Source organism: Onychostoma macrolepis, chromosome 21 (assembly GCF_012432095.1).
Source record: "Onychostoma macrolepis isolate SWU-2019 chromosome 21, ASM1243209v1, whole genome shotgun sequence".
NCBI lineage: Eukaryota > Metazoa > Chordata > Actinopteri > Cypriniformes > Cyprinidae > Onychostoma > Onychostoma macrolepis.
In genome coordinates, this window is record NC_081175.1 from 13,920,277 (window position 1) to 13,941,636 (window position 21,360).

Consider the following 21,360-nt stretch of genomic DNA (forward strand, 5'->3'; position numbering starts at 1 on the left):
GGAGGAAAAACAAGGCAGGAGGGTGGAGGGTGAAGGGTGGCTGAGATGCAGGGGCTGTTCAGGAGTGGGTGGAGGGAAAGAAGTGGGACGTCCTAAGCTTTTTTCTATAGCATTGCACCTTTCCTCACATTCGTAATACGCTAGCTATCACTGCTCAGGTCCTGTCTTTTGTCACAGAGCTCTAAAAACAGTCCACTAAACGAAGAGGGAGAGAGAAATCAATAGAGACAGAAGAACGAGACAACTTCTGCTGGACAGACTTAAGAAAGTGAGTTTCAAACCATCTGTATTTGACTCCTGTGCACTTGCAGTTTGTAAAATTGAGCATCACAGTACATAATACAAGTGAGATTATTCAAGCATGCTTGGAGAGAAAGGCATTTGATAAAGCATGTATGAGAAATTTATCTTTCCAGGACGTTATGCTCATTGTTGCCTTGTAACAATGAAACGAGTGACAGAAATTATTCAATGCTTTGCTATCATGCTTAGATGTGACAGAAACCTTTAGTTTGAATTGGAAACGGTTGTAGTTAATGATTACAGACAAGGCTGGTGGCTTGTTTTTGGACGGATCTGAGAGCATGGAATTCATATCCTGTGGAGTTCAGACACTGGCCATGTTTCTGCCTCTTAGGCAGGGCAGGCCAATTCTGCTGTTCCAGAACAAACAGTAGAACAAGTCCATAGAAATCAATGTAAAGTCAAAATGTATATTTTTATATAGGACACATAAAAATAAGTGACGTACAAGAGCAGTTAAAATGGTATAATGCATTTAACCGTTAAAAGCAAACTCTCAAAGCTACAGATAAAGATCATCTTTAATCTAGAAATGTGAGTGTAGGCAGAAGTAGATGTTATGAGGAGGTCTATGATTTGTTTTACAGCTATAAAAAATAACGAGGCCTTGAAATAAATTCTTTACTATGGTAAAAGAGGCCAGGACAGGTGAAATACTTTTCTAGCAGCAGCATTTTGGACAGTATAAAGTCCCATGTGGTACATTGTAAAAAGTGGTAACCTGCAATTATCTCAAAGAGATATTTATTATCTCAAAGAGAACCCATAATCAGTTCTGTTGGTGTAAAGTATGTGATGTGATGTTAACTAGTATATTGTTTATGACTTGACTAAAACCAGTTAATTAAACTATTATTATTTTTTTTATCGTACAGTAGTCAGGATGAGATGAAGGTGTGGATGACTATCTCCAGATCACTGAATGTGAGGAATGGAAAATCCGTCATGCAATAGCTGATTATATGCACCAACTTGCCTTGTTTCTAAGAAATGCCTAGTTAGCAAGATCAAAATCACTGTACAAAACCCCAAACTCGCATTTAGCACTGATCATATATGCCATGGAGCAATATTTGTTGAAGAATTACAGCCATGTTAATGTATGCCTAATCTCACTCTGATAAAAAGAGTGGTTCATGCAGGTTTGTGCTGGTCTAGCTGGTGGACAATGCTATTGTAAACACTTGCAATTGGTTAAAATTAGTTGATGCATCACACAGTATTCAGTATATTCACAGCATTCTTAATTTTGATCTAAATTAATGTTTATTTTTTACATATGCTAATACATTTCAATTTTTCAAGTTGTATAAATTAACATTAATGAATTATTATCGAGCATGAATTAAGAATTTAACATTTACCTATATCAGTCTTTAGTATCTACAAGATATATAGTTTTTATTTATATTTTGAATTAGTTTTTATTTTTATATTTTCAGTTTTTATTTGAATTTAAAGTTTTAGTAATTTTATTAGTGTTTTTTTTAACACATCTATATAATTTTTATTAATCATTGTTTTAGTTATTTTAGTACATCAAGTTAAATTAAATAAAATAGTTAAATTAAAAGCTTCAAGAAAAGTATATATTTTTTATTTTATTTCAGATAAAGTTTTATTTCAAGTAACGAGAATTTTTTTTTTTTTTTGTGGTTTTAGATTTAGTTAACCATAATAATTCCGAATGCTATAAAAAACTAAACTTTATTGTACGTGTAAATTGTACAGCTAGTTAACAATCCAAACGTGGACACCAGCACACCAGTATCCAAAACAAAACATATGGAGGTGGTCCTTTTCAACAGATCACTTTTACTGCTTCCAAATGTTTATGCTGTATACTATTCCTGTTAACACGTTTATTTGCAATTACCTTTGTTGTTCTTTTTTTACAAGGTCTCACCCCCACCTGTTTGTCTGCCCTCTCCTTATTTTCCTAGAGGAGACGACAGGAACTGAACAGACCCCCTTTACACGTCTGTTCTCGCTCTTATTGGGCCTCTTTGGTGTGAGAGAGCGTCTTAACGACAACTATACATTTGTTCATCCGTCCAGCTGTGTGTGTAGCAGGGTGAATGTCCTGTACCTTGTAACTATGAAGGCCACATATGTGCTACTTTGCGTGGGTCTGGTTGTTCTTCCTGCTACAATCTGTCAGTCTCCTGCTGAACGTGACTCTTACACAGTAAGTAATTGTGACAATTTCTCCCTGTTCTTCTGTCTTCCTCTTCAGTCTTCCTTCATGCTTGAACATGTACATGTTTATCTGCCTTCCTACGTAACTCAGTATATATATAGTGTGGTATTGTATACTATCAGACATCAGTTTGCATTAGAAGTCATGTTCCTGTCAATAAAAGTGTTTGAGTGTGACTGCTACATAATAAAGTGTGTTTTCTCTGCCAGGAGTGTACAGATGGCTATGAGTGGGACGTGCAGACTCAACTCTGTCGAGGTGGGTGGAAGGTCATGTGCCAGAGAAAGAGAGAGAGAGATGATGAGAAAGTGATGCATTTCTCCTCTAATTATCTTGTTGGTTAAATGTCACATGCACATCCCTCTGTCTTGCCCCTGTGTCTGGCTGCATCTCTGAATGTTAAAATACACTGTGTCCTGAGTAAACGCAACATTAAGCGCAGACGATTGAAAGAAGCTGTTGATATAAAGCTGAGCAGGGTAGCCCCGCCCACTGTCAAGTCTTATTGGTCTAAAATCCTGCTTCATATAAATGGCTAATGGCTAAATTAAGTAGTTTATATAAATAATGACATGTTTTTTCGATGTTAAAATACTTTCTGTCCCAGTTTAATATTCTAGATATACAGCACATCCTAAGCCAAGCACAACGCAATAAAAAATTAAATGAGCAACAAGCAATAAATTAAATTTAATTTGAGTTTTTGTCCTAACCAAGAAATAATGTTGTTGGTTGATTGGCCCCTTTTTCTGCAGCTTGTGGTAACTCCACCTATTTTGAAATCTGATTGGTCCAAATCCAGCTTCATTGTCTCATCAAATGTGTTTTGATTGGTTAATAATGTTGCGTGGACGTACAAAATTTAACGACTTAAGACTGGTTTTGTGGTCCAGGGTCACAATTGAAAGAAAAAAAAAAAAAACTGAACCGCGGTCTTTTTTTTTTTCAGTTTATTCTTGTGTTGTTTTTAAACAGTATGTACAGCGTAATTGTTTCGTATGTCTAGTATTTAATAAAAATTAGAATAACAAGGACATTCAAATTACTTGTAAACCTAAATTCTGTTCTCTGTTTTACTTAGATGTAAACGAGTGTGAGACTATCCAGCAGGCTTGTCAGGGAGAGATGAAATGCTTTAATCACTATGGTGGTTACTTGTGCCTTCCTCGCTCCGCCTCCGTGATCACCGCACCTGAGCCCTCCAGCCAATCAGAGCCCAGTGTGCCTGTGGAGAGTAATGAGGCCTTTAACCCCTGTCCCGTAGGCTACAGGGCCCAAGGAGATACCTGTGTGGGTGAGTTATTTAAGGCCAAATGCAGGCAAAGCCTATTCATGTGGTTTTAGATTGTTTGATATCCTGAAGCTCTTCCTCATGTTTTGGACAGACATCGATGAGTGTGAATTGGACATGCATGACTGTCAGCCCAGCCAGGAATGCATCAACACTGTGGGCACCTACACCTGTCAGTGCCCTGATGGCTACAGCAAGATTGGCATAGAGTGTGTGGGTAAGAGAAGAAATTATGTTTCTTAACATCTGTCTTTAATATATGGATGCATCCTTAATTGCAACTTTCGCAGAGTACAATTCAAGATTTATTTTGCAGTGAAGAATCAACTTGGTCAATTTAATTTAGCATAAGATTAAGCTTCTGTTCTGCAGTCTATAGTAAGTATCTCCTCTCATCTGTTAGATATCGACGAGTGCAGGTACAGATACTGTCAGCATCGCTGTGTGAACGTGCCAGGATCTTTCTCTTGTGAATGTGAGCCTGGCTTCCAGCTGGCGGGAAACAACAGATCCTGTGTTGGTAAGTCCTTAAACAACATACATTTTCCAGCAGCCAAAATTTGCTTACATGCTAATATAATTACAGTAGTTTGACAAGTTAATCAAAACTCAAACTAAAAAACTCTGTCATTTTTTTCAAAACCATTTTCTTTATTCTATAGAGAATGAAAGGAGATAGGGTCACTTGAACTCCAAAAATAACAGAAAAGTAGCATAAAATGAGCATAGAAAGAGGTTCATGTGATTTGTGCTCTATATGATAGCAGGTTACATTTTATTTTAAGGTGTATTTTAATTATTTTTTTTCCTCTAACCAAACAGTTGTATAACTTCAGAATATTTTGGAATATACAGTAGCACACAAGTCATATGTACTGTTTTATGATACAGTCATGGTGCTTTGAAAATCAGCAATAAAGTACCATATCACCATAATGAACTAACCTTCCCAGAGCACTGTATATGTAATTGTTCTATTATTATTTTTGGGTGAACTATTGCTTTAATGCTGTCTATTCAGATTTTTTTTTTTTTCAGTACATAAGCTTCTAAAATCTTTCTTCTTTGTTATCAGATGTAAATGAGTGTGAGATGGGAGCACCTTGTCAGCAAAGGTGTTACAACAGTTACGGTACGTTCCTGTGTCGATGTGATCAAGGCTATGACCTGGGACCCGATGGCTACTCATGCAATGGTTAGTGCATAAGTCATTACCCTAAAAGTTTTTGACCAATTGACGATGTGCTGAATGTAATTGGTTTTCTTTCTCTCCTCCCAGATATTGATGAGTGCAGCTATTCCAGTTTCCTTTGCCAGTTTCAGTGTGTGAACGAGCCTGGAAGATTCTCCTGTGCTTGTCCAGAAGGTTACGAGCTAGTTGGAACACGACTCTGCCAAGGTATTGAAACAAAATCCTTTTTTTAAACTCGACTCTTATAATCACATTTTACTTGGTTTCAGTTTGTCATAACAATTCTGTGTGTAGATGTGAATGAGTGTGAGACAGGCGCTCATCAGTGTGGGGAGGGACAGATCTGTGTGAACATCCATGGTGGACATCAGTGTGTCAACTCCAACCGCTGCCAGGACCCCTACATCCAGGTCTCAGAGAAGTGAGCCATTTTCTATTGGTTTAAAGGCAAATTATAATTGAGTCAAAATCATATTTTGACACTTTTCAGTATTTAACACCCCTTTCCCTTTTTCCTTGTCTCACTTTCTTTCTGTCCAGTCGTTGTATATGTCCGGCGGTGAAGCCAGAGTGTCGTGACCTGCCCTTCTCCATTGTGCATCGATACATGAGCATCACCTCCGAACGCTCCGTTCCCTCCGACATCTTCCAGATCCAGGCCACCAGCGTCTATCCTGGAGCCTACAACTCCTTCCGCATTCGTTCTGGAGACGAAAATGAAGAATTCTACATACGGGTTAGTCAGAGACACACAACACCCTTTAAACATCTGTTTCATAACTTAGGTTACATAATGTGTGATCGAGTGAAAATGGTTCTGTTTTGCATTCCCTTTTTATTATATTACACTATCATTCATTTGGGTTCATGTGGCTCATGTTTTTGAAAGAAGTTTCTTAGGCTTTGATCAAAATACATTAAAAACAGTAATATTGTGTTTTTAATGTATTTTAAAATGTCATTTATTCCTGTGATGGCAAAGCTGAATTTTCAGCATCATTACTCCAGTCTTCAGTGTCACATGATCCTTCAGAAATCATTGTAATATGCTGATTTGGTGCTCAAGAAACATTTCTCATTATTATCAATGTTGAAAACAGCTGTGCTGCTTAATAATTGTATGAAAATGAAGTGGAAAATTCTGTGAAATTTGATGAAAAGAACAACATTTTTTTGAAATAGAAAAATTTAGCAATATTATATATATCTTTTGTCAATTTTAATCAATTTAATGCATCTTTGCTGAAAAAAAAAAATGTATTAAAAAAAAACAACAAAGACATAATGGCCCCAAACCTTTAAACAGTATTTTATTTTATTTTTAATACTTGATCACATATTGGTTAGTTATTTAAAGTGCAGAATCTTAAATATTTTTATCATCTTTAACGTGTTCAATTCTTTGTTTGAAGCTTACTTTTAAGCTTTGAAAATCCCAAAACTTTCAGTCCGAGTTTAAATGAAAAATCTCAGCTTCTCCTACTTGTGGACTCATTTATTTTTGTCCTTTCTTGGTCCTAGCAAATCAACAACATCAGTTCCATGTTGGTGTTGGCCAGAGCAGTAACGGGACCGAAGGAGTACGTCCTCGATCTGGAGATGGTGTCTGTAAATCCTCTCATGAACTACCAGACCAGCTCTGTTCTGCGTCTCTCCATTTATGTTGGGCCTCATGCTTTCTGAGGAGAGAGAGATGGAGAGACAAACGTTGGAAAAATACTGTATTACAGAAGATTTTTTTTAAAATTCAGTCTATTTCTGCTTTTATGTGTTGAAATTTGGCAACACGGTTACACAATTCACCACTTAATGATGTGAAATCATCTTTTTTTTGTGGCTGACTTTGGCCGGTGACTGCAGGCCTATTCTGGGAAGTGCTAAAGCATCTGAACATTCATTCCTCTCACTTTGTCATTCTCACACATACATGCAGCATACAAGCACACACACAAACACACATATATCTGCTGCAGATATTTCAGAAAGATATAATTAGTTATTAGTACCAGCTAACAAAAAAAAAAAAAAAAAAAGAATTATCTAACCTACATACAATACACATTCCAAAGAACTTTTGTAATTACGTTTATCTAGTGTTATCTCAGAAAACACTAACAAACTAAAGAAAAATCCAGGTTTCTGGATAACCCTTGAATGAAACATGAAGAGAACAAATTTCATTGTAAATATTTTGCAAAACCAATTTTACATAAATTGTTGTATTTTTACTAATGCTTATTGAATTCAATTCTTCTGCTTGTATTTACTCAATTAGACTCCAAAATTAAATCATTATTTTTTTTTTTTTTTTGCTGAATTACATTGTTAAAGTAAAAAATTACATTGTAAAAGGAATACATTTAAAAATAAAAAAAAATATTTTCACACATTTGTTTTTTATGATCTTTCTTGTCTGTATGCTGAAAATATCCCATTTTATGTACATGCTAATAATTTGGTTAAAGTTTCTGTTGATTGTGAGCGTTTATGATAAGCATAAATGAAATGTATTATTCGGGTGTCTCCACATGGTGACAGTGTAACACTGGAGCACACATGCTGAGTTTTACCTTTTTTGCTATTAGCTGAAAGAACCATAATTAAGTCACGTTTAAGGTCCAAAGTTAGCAAAATGTCACATTTTATTTTTAGCTGTTAGAGCTACTGTACAATCATTTTTCATTTTGGAAATCCTATGTATTTACTACAAGATACAGATTCACCATATTCATTGACAAAAAGTAAAGACAGGACAAGTTAATGAGTAAAAAGTGAGTAAAAAGTAACAGACTACAATATGAAAACCGATACCTTTAAATGCTAATTAGCGTGTTCCAAAAAGGTTTATGTTTTTGCAGGCCATTCATTAACATAATTTCATCAATGGACTGGTCATCTCACACTTGTTTTGGAACAAAACGAGTAGGAAGTTCTGTTTGAGTCAGCGTCTGATTTATTACTGCTATGTGTGCGAAAGGATCTGTGTGTTAATTATAACGGCATGCAGTGTATTGTCAAATGACAAGTGTGAATTTAGCCTAGTGTAGCTCCAGCAGGGAAATGATGAGCTCATTGATGGTCAGTGCTGGCACAGAGGGCTTGTGGGCAGTGCAGCAGATGGATGTAGGTGTGATAGGAGTAGCTGAGCTCAGTGGCAATCATAGCAGATAATGCTGTAATATTTTACATTCTTCGGTTTTCTAAGACTTCGAAGGCCTGTGGAACACAAAATAAGTTATTTTGAAGAATGTTGGTAACTAAAACAGCTTTTGTTCCCAGTGGACGTCAATGGAAAGAGAAACTCTTTTTATCATCAACATTCTTTCAAATATCTTCTATTGTGTTCGGCAGAAGTAGGATGTGTATACAGGTTTGAGTATATGATGACAGAATTTTCATTTTTGTGTGAACTATTCATTCAGTATATGCAGTTTTTAATCTGTTTTGTTGTGGCTATGACCGCTAATCCAATTAATGTATGTTAGGTTAACATTTAAATGTTCATATGCCTGCTTATAAATAGCTGCATTTTCTCTAAAAATAAACAAGGTTAGTTGTTTTTATTAACGGAGAGGGAAATGGGGGCTTTGGAGCTATTTTTGTGGTTTCGAAGAGTAATGTTACAGTGGGTTATAAGGAGAGTAATTTTCCTGTCCACCCCCTCAAATACACGTCACAATCAGGCCATTAAAACATATTATTCTCTGATCACCATGAATGACTGAAACAATGCATGTACAGCCTTGTCGTGAAATTCGAAATATTACCTTTCCCCTCAATTTTGTTGGTAATTTGAACTCATTTCCATCCCACACAGATAAGGTTTCCAAGATGACAAGGTGAAAAATGTTTCTTCAAACCAGAAAGAATCATGCAACGTGACCTTCCAAGTAATTTAATGTGCTCTAAAGGTGTGAAAGCAATGACAAGGTGAGTTAGTTTTCGTCTCAAAGAAGCTTGTTACATTGCCAAAATGTGTGACTTTTTAAACATATAGGAAGATTTCCCTTTACTTTTGGTTTTAGGATATTAATAAATGTCACTTAATTGATGTATGTTAAATGTTGCAACAACTTCTGTTGGGTTCAAATTGGTGGTGTGCTTGAGAACAACCATCATTTCACATCTCTTGCAATGCGCAAATTTTGTTACTAAGATACTGCAGCTCCGTTGCCATGGGTGCAGAGATACAGAGATGGTCAAGTATCAGCTTCTAGTATAAACCTCTAAATTACAAAAAAAGAAAAAGAATAGAAAAGAAAAGAAAAGATATGAAGACAGGGATACTGCAAGTGAAACACATTGTGCATTTCGTTACCAAAATTCAGCATTGATCACATTCTGTGGCAACATATTGTCCTGAATATGGAGTCCAAATTAGGATGGATTTTTTTGTGCCATACACAACATAAGCCAAGAAGACCTTGAGATTTTTCCTGGAAAGCTGCTATTTCTTCGTGGATTCAATGTGAGATAATTACACAAGTGTTCTTTCGATTCTTTGAAAATGACCAAAGTTCAATGCATATTAAAAGACGTCCATGTGAACAGATTATGAGCATTACACATCTTCTCCAAGAAATCCCATCCCCCATCTTTCTGATTTCACCAGATGGCTGTGCCACCCACGTAATAAACAAAAAAGTCCAGTGGGAGCTCAAGGGTTAGGGTGACAGTTCCCTCTCTGCAGAGATCTGTCTCCCAAGGGCCAGGTCCACATCATCCAGCAAAACTTTTCATCAATACTGATGGCATATGTTCTGAGCGACGTCAAATGCTGTGGCTGTCCAACAGTCCTATCATCCAGCCTCCTATTTACGTCCATTATAGTTCAAAGGCTAAAAGATTTTGTTATTTGATCAGTAATAGCCATAATTGCACAGGCTGGACATAAAAAAAAGAGGGGAAAAAGACAGTATTGATGCAGATAATGGCAGTCAGATACCACATAGGATGTGAAATATTACAAACAGGAAGTGTGAGTCACACTTATTTAACCTCAGGACAAAAAACTGACACATCACCTCTGGAGGTGATGGATGGATGCCAGAACCAAAATACAAGCAGGCATCTGATGCCCCATAGTATTCTCAATTAATGTTGTTTAAAAGTTACAGAAGTCCATCGAACACATATGGATCTGTCTGTCCTTGAGCAGTATATTTAGAATCTTATAGAAAACTGAAAGCGGTTTGAAATAAATGAGCACTGTTGCTGGGTGTTAAAAATAGCCTGAGCGACTAAGGAAGAAAGAAAAAAGCAAGCACAGTTACAAGGTTGCAGTTTGAACAGGCTTCATCAACCGTAGGAGAGGGAGGAGGGAGATGTGTAGGCGAGAACATAGCTCACGTACGATCGCTGTTCGATGTTTAAAACTTTTGTAAACACAAAAAAAATGTATGCATGCATTTCTATACAAATAAAGAAGCCATAAAGAACCATCTTTGGTTCCCCAAATCATTTTTCAGTGAGCAGTTCTTAAAAAATTTTAAGACAAATTTTTGATTTGCTGAAAATGTCCTCCAAGACGTAGATGAGTTTGTTTCTTTATCAGAACAGATTTGGAGAAACTTAGCATCACTTGCTCACCAATGGATCCTCTGCAGTGAATGGGTGCCGTCAGAATCAGAGTTCTGATATAAGAACAAATAAAAACATTTAAATATTCCACAAGAAAGACATAAGAAATTCAAAATGTTTTTAACTTCAAACCTTTGCGTTCCTCTGTCCATAATATTGCTTTCTGTAGTGAAAAAGTAGTGTCTCGTCTGAGTCAAGAGAGAAATATGCACAGATTAAGCACTGTTTACAAATGAAGAAATAGCTTTTCACATCACAAGATATTAACTGATGGACTGGAGTCATGTGGATTACTTGTGGATTATTGTTATGTTTTTATCAGCTGGTTGGACTCTCATTCTGACGGCACCCATTCACTGCAGAGGATTTTCAGCAATTTTTTATTTTTGAGTGATATATATATAATTTTTACTTCGTAGCATGAAGAACATTTTAAATATCTAAAGAACCTTATTTACGAATTTAATGTGATTGAAAGGTTTCATGGATGTTCTTAATGAAATCTTTGGATGCCAAAAAAAAAGCCTTTATTTTTAGAAGTGTATGGAACTAAAGCTCTTAACTACAGTAAAATGCATTCTTGTTATGAATCAATGAGGTAGGTCATGATCATGAATGATCAAAGCACATAGGGATGAAAATAGACAGAATAATTTGGCCATAAAGGGCTCAGCAGATACTGTAAGATCCCACTTTATCACAATATATTGTTTACAAGCGATATGAATCATGACATGGCACGTGACTTTTAATACATGTTACTTTAGATAAACTAAGTTTGTTGAGTTCGAGCTTCAGATGATGACCATTACCATCCTCAGTCTTGTCCTGCTCAGGTATTTTGAAAGACATGTTGCCAAGCAACAGTTTATCCCTGTTCTTTAAAGTAGAAGAGTGAGGACCTTGATTTCTTCTGGTTTTAAAATAAACATGAACATAAAGAAAAAGGAACTATAAAACCAGACAAGTGTCCTTCAAACTGTTCGTTCACTGATTTCTCCTTATCTTCTCTTTCCTCTCTCTCTCTCTCTCTCTAGTGAAAACTATTTTCTGTTTTGTTTCGTTATTCACATGTAAGTTTACTAAGAAAAACGAGAAAGGAAATAGAAACACTGAATATGAGTTATATTGAATTTTCAAATGCGAAATGATTTTCTCAAGAGTTTTAAATTCATAATATAATATATTTTTCATTTGTTAATTATCAGTAGGCTAATACTCCTATTAATAATATCAACTCTGCTTGAAATGCTTAACCATATGCATGACTTAGCCTACATTTTGTGGCCTGTTTATTAAAGGTATTTAAAAAATAAAATAAAATCTAGCAGGCTAATATAGCATTCTATACAAATTTCAAATTTAATAAAAAATGTATCTGTCTTATTATTTATAAAATTAATTGTATTATACAATTTTGTCACGTTAAGTATTCGAAAAACTTTGTTTTGATATGTTTATCATGTCAGTAGGGGGCGATCTTACAATGTCAACCCTGTTACCATCATTTTCTGTAGCAAACAAATGATATTTAAAAAATGCTATTTTTAAAAAATATCTAAACAAAAATCGAACGTGACCTTAAAAATTAATAGTAGGCTATTTTTAATATAACAATAGCCTAACTAGGCTATAGCTTATTTAAACTTAAAATTATATTACAACATATAATATTTACATTGTATTAACCAATTATTTTTCTCTTATAATCATACAAGTAATCGTTTTCAAATCACCTTATCAAACTGTAAATCTGTTTGATAGAATGACCCACCAAAGCCTATATTAGTGTTCCGTCGCTTGGTTTAACCGCGGTTTGCTGTAAAATTATATTTCAACGATCATGTTCCGTGTGGGGGCAGTCGTGGGATAAAACACTTATTTTCTTAATCGTGGTTATTGTTTGTTTTCTATTTTCATTGCATGGGTGGCATGATGTAATTGTTGATTGTGAGCTATCAACCTCCTACTAATTGCTTTGAAGCAATAACCACAGGCGCATCTACAGTTTTCAATTAGCATATTACTGAAACTCATTGACATGAGATATAAATTCTTACTCCTAATCCCGTCCCCAGATAACAGCATTTAGCAGCAAAATTCTGTTACAGCAGCTCGCGGCCAGATGCACCTGCTCTGAGCGCGCAACAGGGTGGAGAGTTTGGACCACTGCCTTCGTCTAGATTTGTCCAAATCTGGCTTTGCCCGTTGAAAGGGATCCCATATTTATCCTACGTCACTATCACAGCAGCAAAATGCAGAGATACTTGGAGATCAGATTCAATCCGTTTATGCACGCCCCCTCCCAACATTTCTTCAGGCGCCTCTATATAAAGGATCTGGAGGCAATGTTGCCATCAGAAGCTTCACGCGAAAGCGAGAGAGAGATCCATAGCATACCAACAGTACAACTTAAGAGACGACAGAGGATATATGGGCAAAGAAAAAATGTTTTTCTCAATTACTGAGTAGTTCTTTTTTAAAGATACTATCCGAAACTTACAAGAAGTGGCGTCTGCTCCAAATGATGGCTGAATAGCTCTAACAGCAGGCAGTTTTTAACCCAGATTGTTCGTCCGTTCCAACGATTCTTTGGACTCGACAAAATGTACCGGTCCACTAAAGGAGCATCAAAGGCTCGGAGGGATCAAATCAACGAAGAAATTCGCAACTTGAAAGATCTCCTGCCCATCTCCGATGCCGACAAAGCTCGTCTTTCCTACCTTCACATCATGTCCCTAGCCTGCATTTACACAAGAAAGTCCGTCTTTTTCTCTCAAGGTAGGGTTAACTTAAAATAACTTTTGAAAATTATAGCTGAGAGATTTTGAATGGAGTTCTTGAGTTGCCATTCAAATATAAAGTATTCAGATCAGTGTATTTGCTTTTAGATTCTTGAAAGGTTAGAAAGTTATTGACCATTACATGGTTTTCTAAAGAACAATCAAAATCCTTTTTTTTGTTTGTTTTGTTTTTACAAGCATAGAGCAGATATGTCATATCTAAGGAATCTCTGCCTCTGTCCAGAGTTCTGAAAGTTGCTGGTCTCTGTCTATGGTGCTGATTTTGAGCTATTTGTGTGGATGTTGCTTTAGATTACTTTCTATCGCTTGAGATTAAGAATTTGTTCTATGTACATACAGATCTTTATTTTGAGATTTACATGTTTTGTCTTGATCAGTGGCTGCAGGTCATGATGTGAGCGGGAGCATCCTGTCTTTGCCAGAACTCTCGGATCTGCTGCACACACTACCAGGGTTTCTCCTAGTGCTTACGAGTGAAGGAAAACTCCTGTATCTATCGGACAATGTTGCAGAGCACCTTGGCCATTCCATGGTAAGAGGCAAATTGTAAAAATAAATAGTTCATCTAACTTTTTAGTACTTTGTTAGGAATTGGTGCAAGCTAAAAATAATTATTTGGGCTTCGTTCAGGTGGATCTGGTGGCTCAGAGTGACAGCGTGTATGATATAATAGACCCAGCCGACCACTTCATCATGAGAGGCAACCTTGTGCCAATCACCACACCTGACACAGGTAATTTACACTGTTAGTTTGACACCTTCTTTTAACATAAATCATTTGAGATGTATTGAACATGATATAAAGAATAATCCCTTAATTTGTCACTCTTTTTATTTATTTTTTTTAGACCGGCTCTTTCGCTGCCGCTTCAGCACTTCAAAGTTTGTGAGGAGACAGGGATCAGGGAACAAAATGACATTGGTTCGGGCACGCTGTCTGCCACCTCCATACCACACATCCTCTTACTGGACCTCCAATCCAGTGTGGGTGTGTTTTTGCTCCCCACTGGAGTCCAGCGTCCCTCAGGTTTCATCAGCTAGGAATCCTCTTCCCACCCCTCCTGCGGAGCAGTCTTTCCTCCTGTCCTGTTTCCAGTCTCAGCACAGCCGGGACATGAGAATCCATGCTGCTCAGGACAGGTACAGTATGAGTCCTGTGAATGTCCTTGTCGGTATATGATTATGTATTTGAGAGTGAGAGAATAATCCTGTTGTGTTTGTCTCTCTCTGACAGTGTAAGCGTGTACCTTGGCTATGACATAGAGACTCTGCGTTCTCGCTCATGGTACAGTCTGATTCATCCTCGTGATCTCTCTCACGCCTCTGCACAACACTGCGCCCTGTGTGAGTACATAACTTTATTTATTTATTTTTAAATTTGATACCATATATCAAAAAGCTGGTCTAGTAAATGTGGTTTATTAATTGGTCATCGTGTCCTATTTCAGTACATGAAGGTGGGGAGAAGCAGGTGGAGATGGTGGTCCAGGTAGAGGCAGCAGATCATTCATGGGTCTGGCTTTACATTGTTCTTCATCTGGAGACTGGAGAATATCCCATCAACAGCCACAACTACGTTATAAGGTATAAAGGCTACCAGTTTTTAAGTTTAATATACTATAAAATAAAAACAATTATATTTACAATTTTAGTAAAATTATAATTATTAAATAATAAAAATGTGCTTAATTAGATTTTTTATTTTATTAAACTTAATTTTAAACATTATTATTAGTAATTTTATTATTAATATTATTATTATTAATAGATATAATATTGATATTATTATTATATTAATAATAGTGACATATATCATTTTTAATATTTTTAATAAACTTTTAATGGTAATATTAAGTATTGTTATTGTTGTTGTTGTTATTATTAATATAATAATAATAATGATGTATTATTATTATTGAAATTTAATGTTTTTAAGATGTTTTATAATATCTTTAATATTTTTTATTATATTTAATATATTTGCATACTGTAATTTATAATAATAGTATTTATTTTTAAATCTTAAACATATTTATAAAATAATTAACAATCTGTCATTTTCTCTACCCTTCCCTCAGTGAGTCTGAAGCCTGGTCGGTGCGTCAGCAGTTGTATTCAGAGCAGAACCAGCTGGCTCTCCTGTACCAGGAGGCACGCCAGAGCTCTGACCCCCTGTCCAGCCCGGACCAGGTCTTCACACCCAGCAGCAGTGGCCTGTCCTCCCAATCCTTCGACTTCAGCTTCACCACTTCTGGCCGGAGCTCCTCTGAGGAGCTCCCTAGCACCTCTGCCCCAACCAGCATGGCACTCGACCCTCTTCAGGGCTTTTCTCAGGATGAAGAGAGCCATCCGCAACTGCATGGCGGTCACCAGATGTGGAGATCAGCCATGACTGTTTCCCCTGAACATTTAAGCAACATCCCGAGTCTTTCTGCAGTTCCCCAAACCCATGTCGCCCCTCCACCCCTTCCTCCATTTAAACCTCCTCCTAAGCGCCAAAGCTCAGAGGAGTTCATTTGCACACCTCCTTACACCCCAAGACTCGGAGGGGGGAGTTTCATGTTTGGTGATGAGACATTTAAATCAGACCATAGCAATGTAGTCAAAATGAGGCAGTCTATAACCTCAGCGTCCCTTCCCGCAAGCATCGGCCCCACTCAACACTGCCGCAAACGCCTTTACGAAACGCTACCGCTTACTCCAGACAGCCCAGGCAGTGACGAATGCATTCTCATGGCACTGCCGGAGATCAGAGGACCTCTGTACGTAGACGTCCCCCATTTCCCATTCCACAATCCCCCTGAAGGCCTTTTAACCCCCGAGGCCTCGCCCACCAAAAAGCCCTGTTTGAGTTTCTTCCCTCGGGAAGAGGATTCGGAAAGAGAGCGAATGGAGATCTCGCTCCTGGCTCAGTACATTAGCACTTTAGCTGAAGGTTTCTGTCACAGCCACCCACAAAACACATCGGCTCCCCCTCATCACGCATCGTTTGAGGGCCCTAACTCCTCGCTGGCTCACATTGATGTCTTTATGTTTGAGGAGAAAGCAGTAGATGGCATCCCTCTTCCAAATCTGCTATCCACCTCCCCCGTACCTCCCTCGCCTTACTCATCAGAGCCGTCCTACAGTCAGCGCTCCCCGAGCCGCAGCTCCCCTGTCCACGCGCAGGAGGAGGCGGCGATTCTGAACAGTGTACACCACCTCTGTAGCGTCCAGTCGACGCACCGTAATCGCATGGCCGGGGGTGGGCCGCAGGAAGCCGAGAGACCCGACGAGGACGTGGAGATGATGTCCACCCCAGGGTCCACCGCACTTCCTGCCCTCACTCCTGCTCTGCCTTGTGCCCAGTCCCTCCTAGAGGAGCTGGTCACCATGGAACCTGTGTTTGGGGCAGCCGCCCCAATGACTCCTGCCGAGAGGCAACAAGATGAGTTGTATCAACTCCCTCATCAAGGCGGACAACAGATCTTCTACCAAGGTGAGAAACGGTGGCATTTTTTGCAAATTTAGCATGTCAGTATCTCAAAGTTTTCTCATCTAAACTGTGTTTTTTTCTCTCTCCTTTCCTACAGATGGAACCAGTGATCACATGTTTTAACATAAGTCTGTGACTTAATCAACAAAGTATGGCATATTGTCATCTTTTACGAAGCTATTTTTCTGGGACAATGTGGTAGATTTAAATCAAAGTGTGTTAAAAAGGATTATTTATGTTTATATTTCAATATCATGAAGTCACATGAACACGCATCCTATTCATATTGGACTGTCACTTTGGGGTAAAAGTACTTAAAGTAACATAAAGGCAATTGCCACTTTGTATTCACTTATAGTGAAGACTGTGTTTTACTGAAAGAATATGTTTATGAATCACAAGTGTATCTTTAAACCATCGTAGAGTTCTACGGTCAAGTAGAGGATTGATTCCTACCTACAATACTCTCTTTCTATTTGCTCTTCATTGTGTCAGTGCATGAAAACCATAGAAAATACTTCATAATAAAAATATTCCTTTATGTTTTGTCCTTTGTTTGGAGAACAATATAGGATTTGCTTACAGTCTTAAATTTAAAGGTTACTGGCATTGCATGAAAGGTTCTTAACATTAAGAAAAGGTTGACTGAAAATTCTTTGAGGAACCCAAAATGGTTCTTCTATGCCATCGCTGTGAAAACCTTTCTTTTTAAGAGTGCATTCGATGTACTATATGTTCTTGTCCACAAAGAATATCCTTGAATTTGATGCGCTCTTGTTTTCCAAATATGTATATGAGAGTCAATTAAATGCATCAAAGCGAGGTTCATCGGTGTGTGTTCATTGTTGCTGCCCCCTCCATTGTTCCCTTTCATTCACTGCCTTTTTAGTGTGTCTCCATGGTTTCCTAGGACCGACTGACGCAGATGATGAGGTGCTATCTGTTTTTCCTGACGTATGCTCTTGACTCAGAGGCACAGTGGAGACAATCAGCCTCCTACACACACACACACATGCATATATGTCCACAAACGCATGCTGTACAGTGAATAGTCAGCCCACACTTTCCCATTATACCTGGAAGCTCACGATAATACCCTATATGGCCTTTCCTGCCTTTCCATTTTTTCCTCTTGTTGCTGGGGAAGCGAGATCTTCCTTTCGCAATCTCCACCTCCGGTGCCCCTAAATCATTGTTTGCTTGTCAATTATCCAGTTATGCACCTTTCCATCGAGTCCGACGTCCGGGGCAGTGCTGACCCTCCCACATGGGACCATGGGCCAACTTACCGCCCTGTGTCCAAAAATACTCCACGAGTTTCATCTGAATAAAACTCTCTCATGTCTTCTCTTCCTGTCCTTGTGAGAATGATGTGCTTTCAGCAATGAAGAGGAATAAAAATAGACCGGACTGAAAAGAGGAGGAAAAGAGGGAAAGGGGAGCGCTTGGAAGGTGCACAAGGACTTTTAGGTGCTTATTCATCCTGCTTTCCTCCCACTCCTCCAATCAGTCAGCTGCATTTCTTTTCATCCTCCCTCTTTCACACATCTGTGCTTTCTCATTGATACCGTCCCATTCATTAGGACCCTCTCTCCTTATGACTCACCCTTACCTCTTTAACTCATCTCTCCCTTCTCTGCTCTCTCACTCTTCATCATCCTCCAGATACGTCCACACAAACAGCCCGTGCCCACTTAAATCATAATAGAAATGCAAAAATTAAGATGCTCTCATCTTGTTTTCTGGAAAGTATGATGAAAACAACCACCTACATTGTCTGTACTATTCAAAGACGTACAAAACATTTCTATTCTTAAGCTCTAATGCCACAGTGCAACATCAAAAGAACACTTTTCTCAACAAATAAATTATATTGGCAGAGATACAGGAAAACAAACCTTTGAAATAAGTAGGCCTATTATTTTGACAAGCTATCTTCATCCCGGGGCTTGAGACGATGTCCTCAGTTCTCCACACTCACGAAGGCCTGCATTGCACCAACATGAAACTTTGTTCAGTGTCTTTACTTTTGATTTGTCAGAATATACTGTAAAGACTGCTCAATGCTGACGTTCAGTGGTCATTAATGGAAACTGTATAGAATGCTTATAGGTAAAAATATTTATTATCAAAATAACGTACTTTAAAAGTGTGTGGTTATGTGCAAACTGAATGTAATGTTTAGGTAGGACGCTTAATCATATGTGTACAACACAACGTGTAGGGCACCTTTAATTTTACATTATTAAATATAATTTTACAGTAAAGTGCACTTTTTGTGCTTAAAGTGTTAGTTCACCAAAAAATTAAAATTCTAGCATTAATACTTACCCTGACGCTCCAAACCCGTAAGACCTTCGTTCATCTTCAGAACACAAATTAAGATATTTTTGATGAAAACCCTGCAGACAGCAGCTGACATGTTAAAGGCCCAGAAAGGTAGTAAGGACATTGGTAAAATAGTCCATATGACATCAGTGGTTCAACCTTAATATTATGACATAATTTTCATTTTTGGGTGAACTAACCTTTAAGTGTTAGGAAACACAGCCATGAAAGTATACACACTTAAGTGTCCTTTTAAGTCATTAAAGGGATAGTTCACCCAAAAATAAAAAAAAGTTATTATTTAGGCCTACACAAAATTTGTTTCAAACCTGAATTCCTTTATGAGAACAAAAAAGAAGATATTTTGAAGAACATGTGTAGCTAAACAGTCGATGGTCGCTATTGAAGTCCATATTTTTTCTATATGGAAGTAAATGCAGACCATCAACAGTTTGTTTTCCCATATTCTTCAAAATATCTTTGTCTGTGTTCAACAGAAGAAAGAAACTCATACAAGTTTATAACAACTTGAAAGTGAGTAAATAATGACAGAATTTTCATTTTTGAATAAAACTTGTGATACAACTTCCGGTAAGTTACACCACAGAAATATTTTCTTCAAACCCCACAAAAACATCAAAATAATTCCTAATTCATATTTTAAGACGTGTTCGTCACAAAAGAGGTGTATTCAAATTGTTTTTTGTATGAATTGCATTTCCTAATGTATTCTTTTTGGGGCAATTTAAATAAGAAATACTTAAAAATCACCGCTTGTATTATTGTATTATTACCACACCCATTCACTAGATGGCGGTATTAAGCAGTTCAGTCTTGAGCTACTCACTGGTCCAGGATCGAGGAAGATGCCTCGGGTTCAATGCATTTTCAATATGGCGACGTGCATGTTGGTAACATAACAGTGAGGGTGGAAGAATTCGTCCTTTTTTCCTTGGACTGAAAACTAAAGGCAGCACTTAAGAAACGTCTTAAGAATCGTTTGTTTTAACATAACGTACATACAGGTAAATTAAACACAAAAGGAATAATTTTACTCTAGCACAGTGTATTTCACTATCATTCACAGTGACTCTATACACATCTTATGATTTGATTTTGCAGTTGTTCGTACAGATGAATTAAAATGGCTTTTCTTGGAAGTCTTAAACCAATGCTGTCGTCTGTTTTGCAGGGTAAGTCTTAGCAACAGAATTTTGACTAATGTCCTATTCAAATAAATGACTGAAATAAATTATGCTACTTTCCATTGTGTCATTTTGGCAGCGTCGCACTCTGTACCTTTCTGGTCTGGACCTGTGTTCTCCAGGACCATGGCCACTCTCAATCAAATGCACCGTAAGGGCAGACCTCCCCCACCTCGTCCAAAAATCAGTGCCACTTATGGGCATCCACAGCTCAAAGCAGTAGTTCTGAAGACCATGATCAGGAAACCCAAGAAACCCAACTCAGCCAACCGCAAGTGTGCACAAGTACGTCTGTCCAATGGTCAAGAAGCTGTCGCGTACATCCCTGGGGAAGGACACAACCTCCAGGAGCACAATGTGGTGCTGATACAAGGAGGGAGAACACAGGACTTACCAGGGGTCAAAATCACTGTGGTCAGGGGCAAATATGACTGTGCACATGTCGTGAAGAAGAAACAGTAATTACTAGAACTGCGTATAACTGCATATATGACTGTAATAACTTGGATGCCAACAAATAAACTTGGTCTGAAATGTAAATAATGATGGTCAAGCTTAATTCATACAGATATTCCGATCCAACAGTGATCTGATCCTGCAGTGTTATTTGCAGAGTATGTTCAAGTAGTATTTCTGGTTCTGTTACTTGTTTTGCAAGAAATGTTATCTTTTGTTGATCAACTCTATTTGACAGAAGTAAAAGAAGGTGTTTGTCTCAACCTTTACTATTTCCTGCCATGTTAAGCAACTGTTGTTTAACAGCAGATTATGAGTTGGTTTATCCTTTTGTACAAAATGTCATCTGCATGCCTGATATAACATGCTATGCAAACAATGCCTAAAATGATTGAATTTTAAGAAATAGCGTTCACGAGAAACAGTTGTCTTCACAGAAGTCATCAGTTTCTGCTGTAAAGAATTTGTAAAATTATTTAAAACCTTGTTTGTAAGTGCAGCTAAAACAACTACATGTAAGGTTTTT

The 21,360-nt window shown here is 37.6% G+C and overlaps 3 protein-coding genes and 1 long non-coding RNA gene across 7 annotated transcripts; 3 read left to right on the forward strand and 1 right to left on the reverse strand.

Annotated features, from left to right (window-relative positions):
- Positions 1-93: 93 nt before the first annotated feature.
- LOC131528523 (EGF-containing fibulin-like extracellular matrix protein 2) lies at positions 94-7,032 on the forward strand. 4 transcript variants are annotated; one of them, XM_058757737.1, is made up of 12 exons: positions 94-268; positions 1,179-1,227; positions 2,247-2,491; positions 2,713-2,761; positions 3,585-3,797; positions 3,889-4,011; positions 4,198-4,314; positions 4,870-4,989; positions 5,074-5,193; positions 5,281-5,407; positions 5,527-5,722; positions 6,508-7,032. In XM_058757737.1, the coding sequence occupies exons 3-12, from the start codon at positions 2,402-2,404 to the stop codon at positions 6,667-6,669; spliced, it is 1,317 nt and encodes a 438-aa protein (XP_058613720.1). In that variant the 5' UTR covers positions 94-268; positions 1,179-1,227; positions 2,247-2,401; the 3' UTR covers positions 6,670-7,032. The 4 variants fall into 4 exon arrangements, with proteins under 4 accessions (XP_058613720.1, XP_058613719.1, XP_058613721.1 ...); XM_058757736.1 differs by lacking the exon at positions 1,179-1,227 and having other exon boundaries at positions 2,203-2,491; XM_058757738.1 differs by lacking the exon at positions 1,179-1,227 and having other exon boundaries at positions 2,249-2,491.
- On the reverse strand, positions 6,531-20,117 carry LOC131528527 (uncharacterized). The gene is made up of 5 exons (XR_009267865.1): positions 20,021-20,117; positions 19,177-19,247; positions 18,744-18,832; positions 18,458-18,538; positions 6,531-6,665 (listed from the first exon to the last, which is right to left on the reverse strand). It is a non-coding gene; the product is annotated as an uncharacterized LOC131528527 (long non-coding RNA).
- npas4b (neuronal PAS domain protein 4b) lies at positions 12,778-17,529 on the forward strand. Its single transcript, XM_058757726.1, has 8 exons — positions 12,778-13,347; positions 13,748-13,902; positions 14,001-14,103; positions 14,219-14,510; positions 14,605-14,714; positions 14,819-14,954; positions 15,449-16,848; positions 16,943-17,529. The coding sequence occupies exons 1-8, from the start codon at positions 13,173-13,175 to the stop codon at positions 16,966-16,968; spliced, it is 2,397 nt and encodes a 798-aa protein (XP_058613709.1). The 5' UTR covers positions 12,778-13,172; the 3' UTR covers positions 16,969-17,529.
- mrps12 (mitochondrial ribosomal protein S12) lies at positions 20,045-20,980 on the forward strand. The gene is made up of 3 exons (XM_058757741.1): positions 20,045-20,198; positions 20,296-20,366; positions 20,458-20,980. The coding sequence occupies exons 2-3, from the start codon at positions 20,318-20,320 to the stop codon at positions 20,838-20,840; spliced, it is 432 nt and encodes a 143-aa protein (XP_058613724.1). The 5' UTR covers positions 20,045-20,198; positions 20,296-20,317; the 3' UTR covers positions 20,841-20,980.
- Positions 20,981-21,360: the final 380 nt, after the last annotated feature.

Bases quoted from the DNA above. Each gene is read 5' to 3' on its own strand.
- LOC131528523 (XM_058757735.1), top strand. From the start codon at position 2,132: ATGTTTATGCTGTATACTATTCCTGTTAACACGTTTATTTGCAATTAC. The intron at 3,798-3,888 runs GTGAGTTATTTA...TGTTTTGGACAG, and splicing joins CCAAGGAGATACCTGTGTGG to ACATCGATGAGTGTGAATTG. The intron at 5,194-5,280 runs GTATTGAAACAA...TTCTGTGTGTAG, and splicing joins TGGAACACGACTCTGCCAAG to ATGTGAATGAGTGTGAGACA.
- npas4b (XM_058757726.1), top strand. From the start codon at position 13,173: ATGTACCGGTCCACTAAAGGAGCATCAAAGGCTCGGAGGGATCAAATC. The intron at 13,903-14,000 runs GTAAGAGGCAAA...GGCTTCGTTCAG, and splicing joins AGCACCTTGGCCATTCCATG to GTGGATCTGGTGGCTCAGAG. The intron at 14,715-14,818 runs GTGAGTACATAA...GTCCTATTTCAG, and splicing joins TGCACAACACTGCGCCCTGT to TACATGAAGGTGGGGAGAAG.
- mrps12 (XM_058757741.1), top strand. From the start codon at position 20,318: ATGGCTTTTCTTGGAAGTCTTAAACCAATGCTGTCGTCTGTTTTGCAG. The intron at 20,367-20,457 runs GTAAGTCTTAGC...TCATTTTGGCAG, and splicing joins GCTGTCGTCTGTTTTGCAGG to CGTCGCACTCTGTACCTTTC.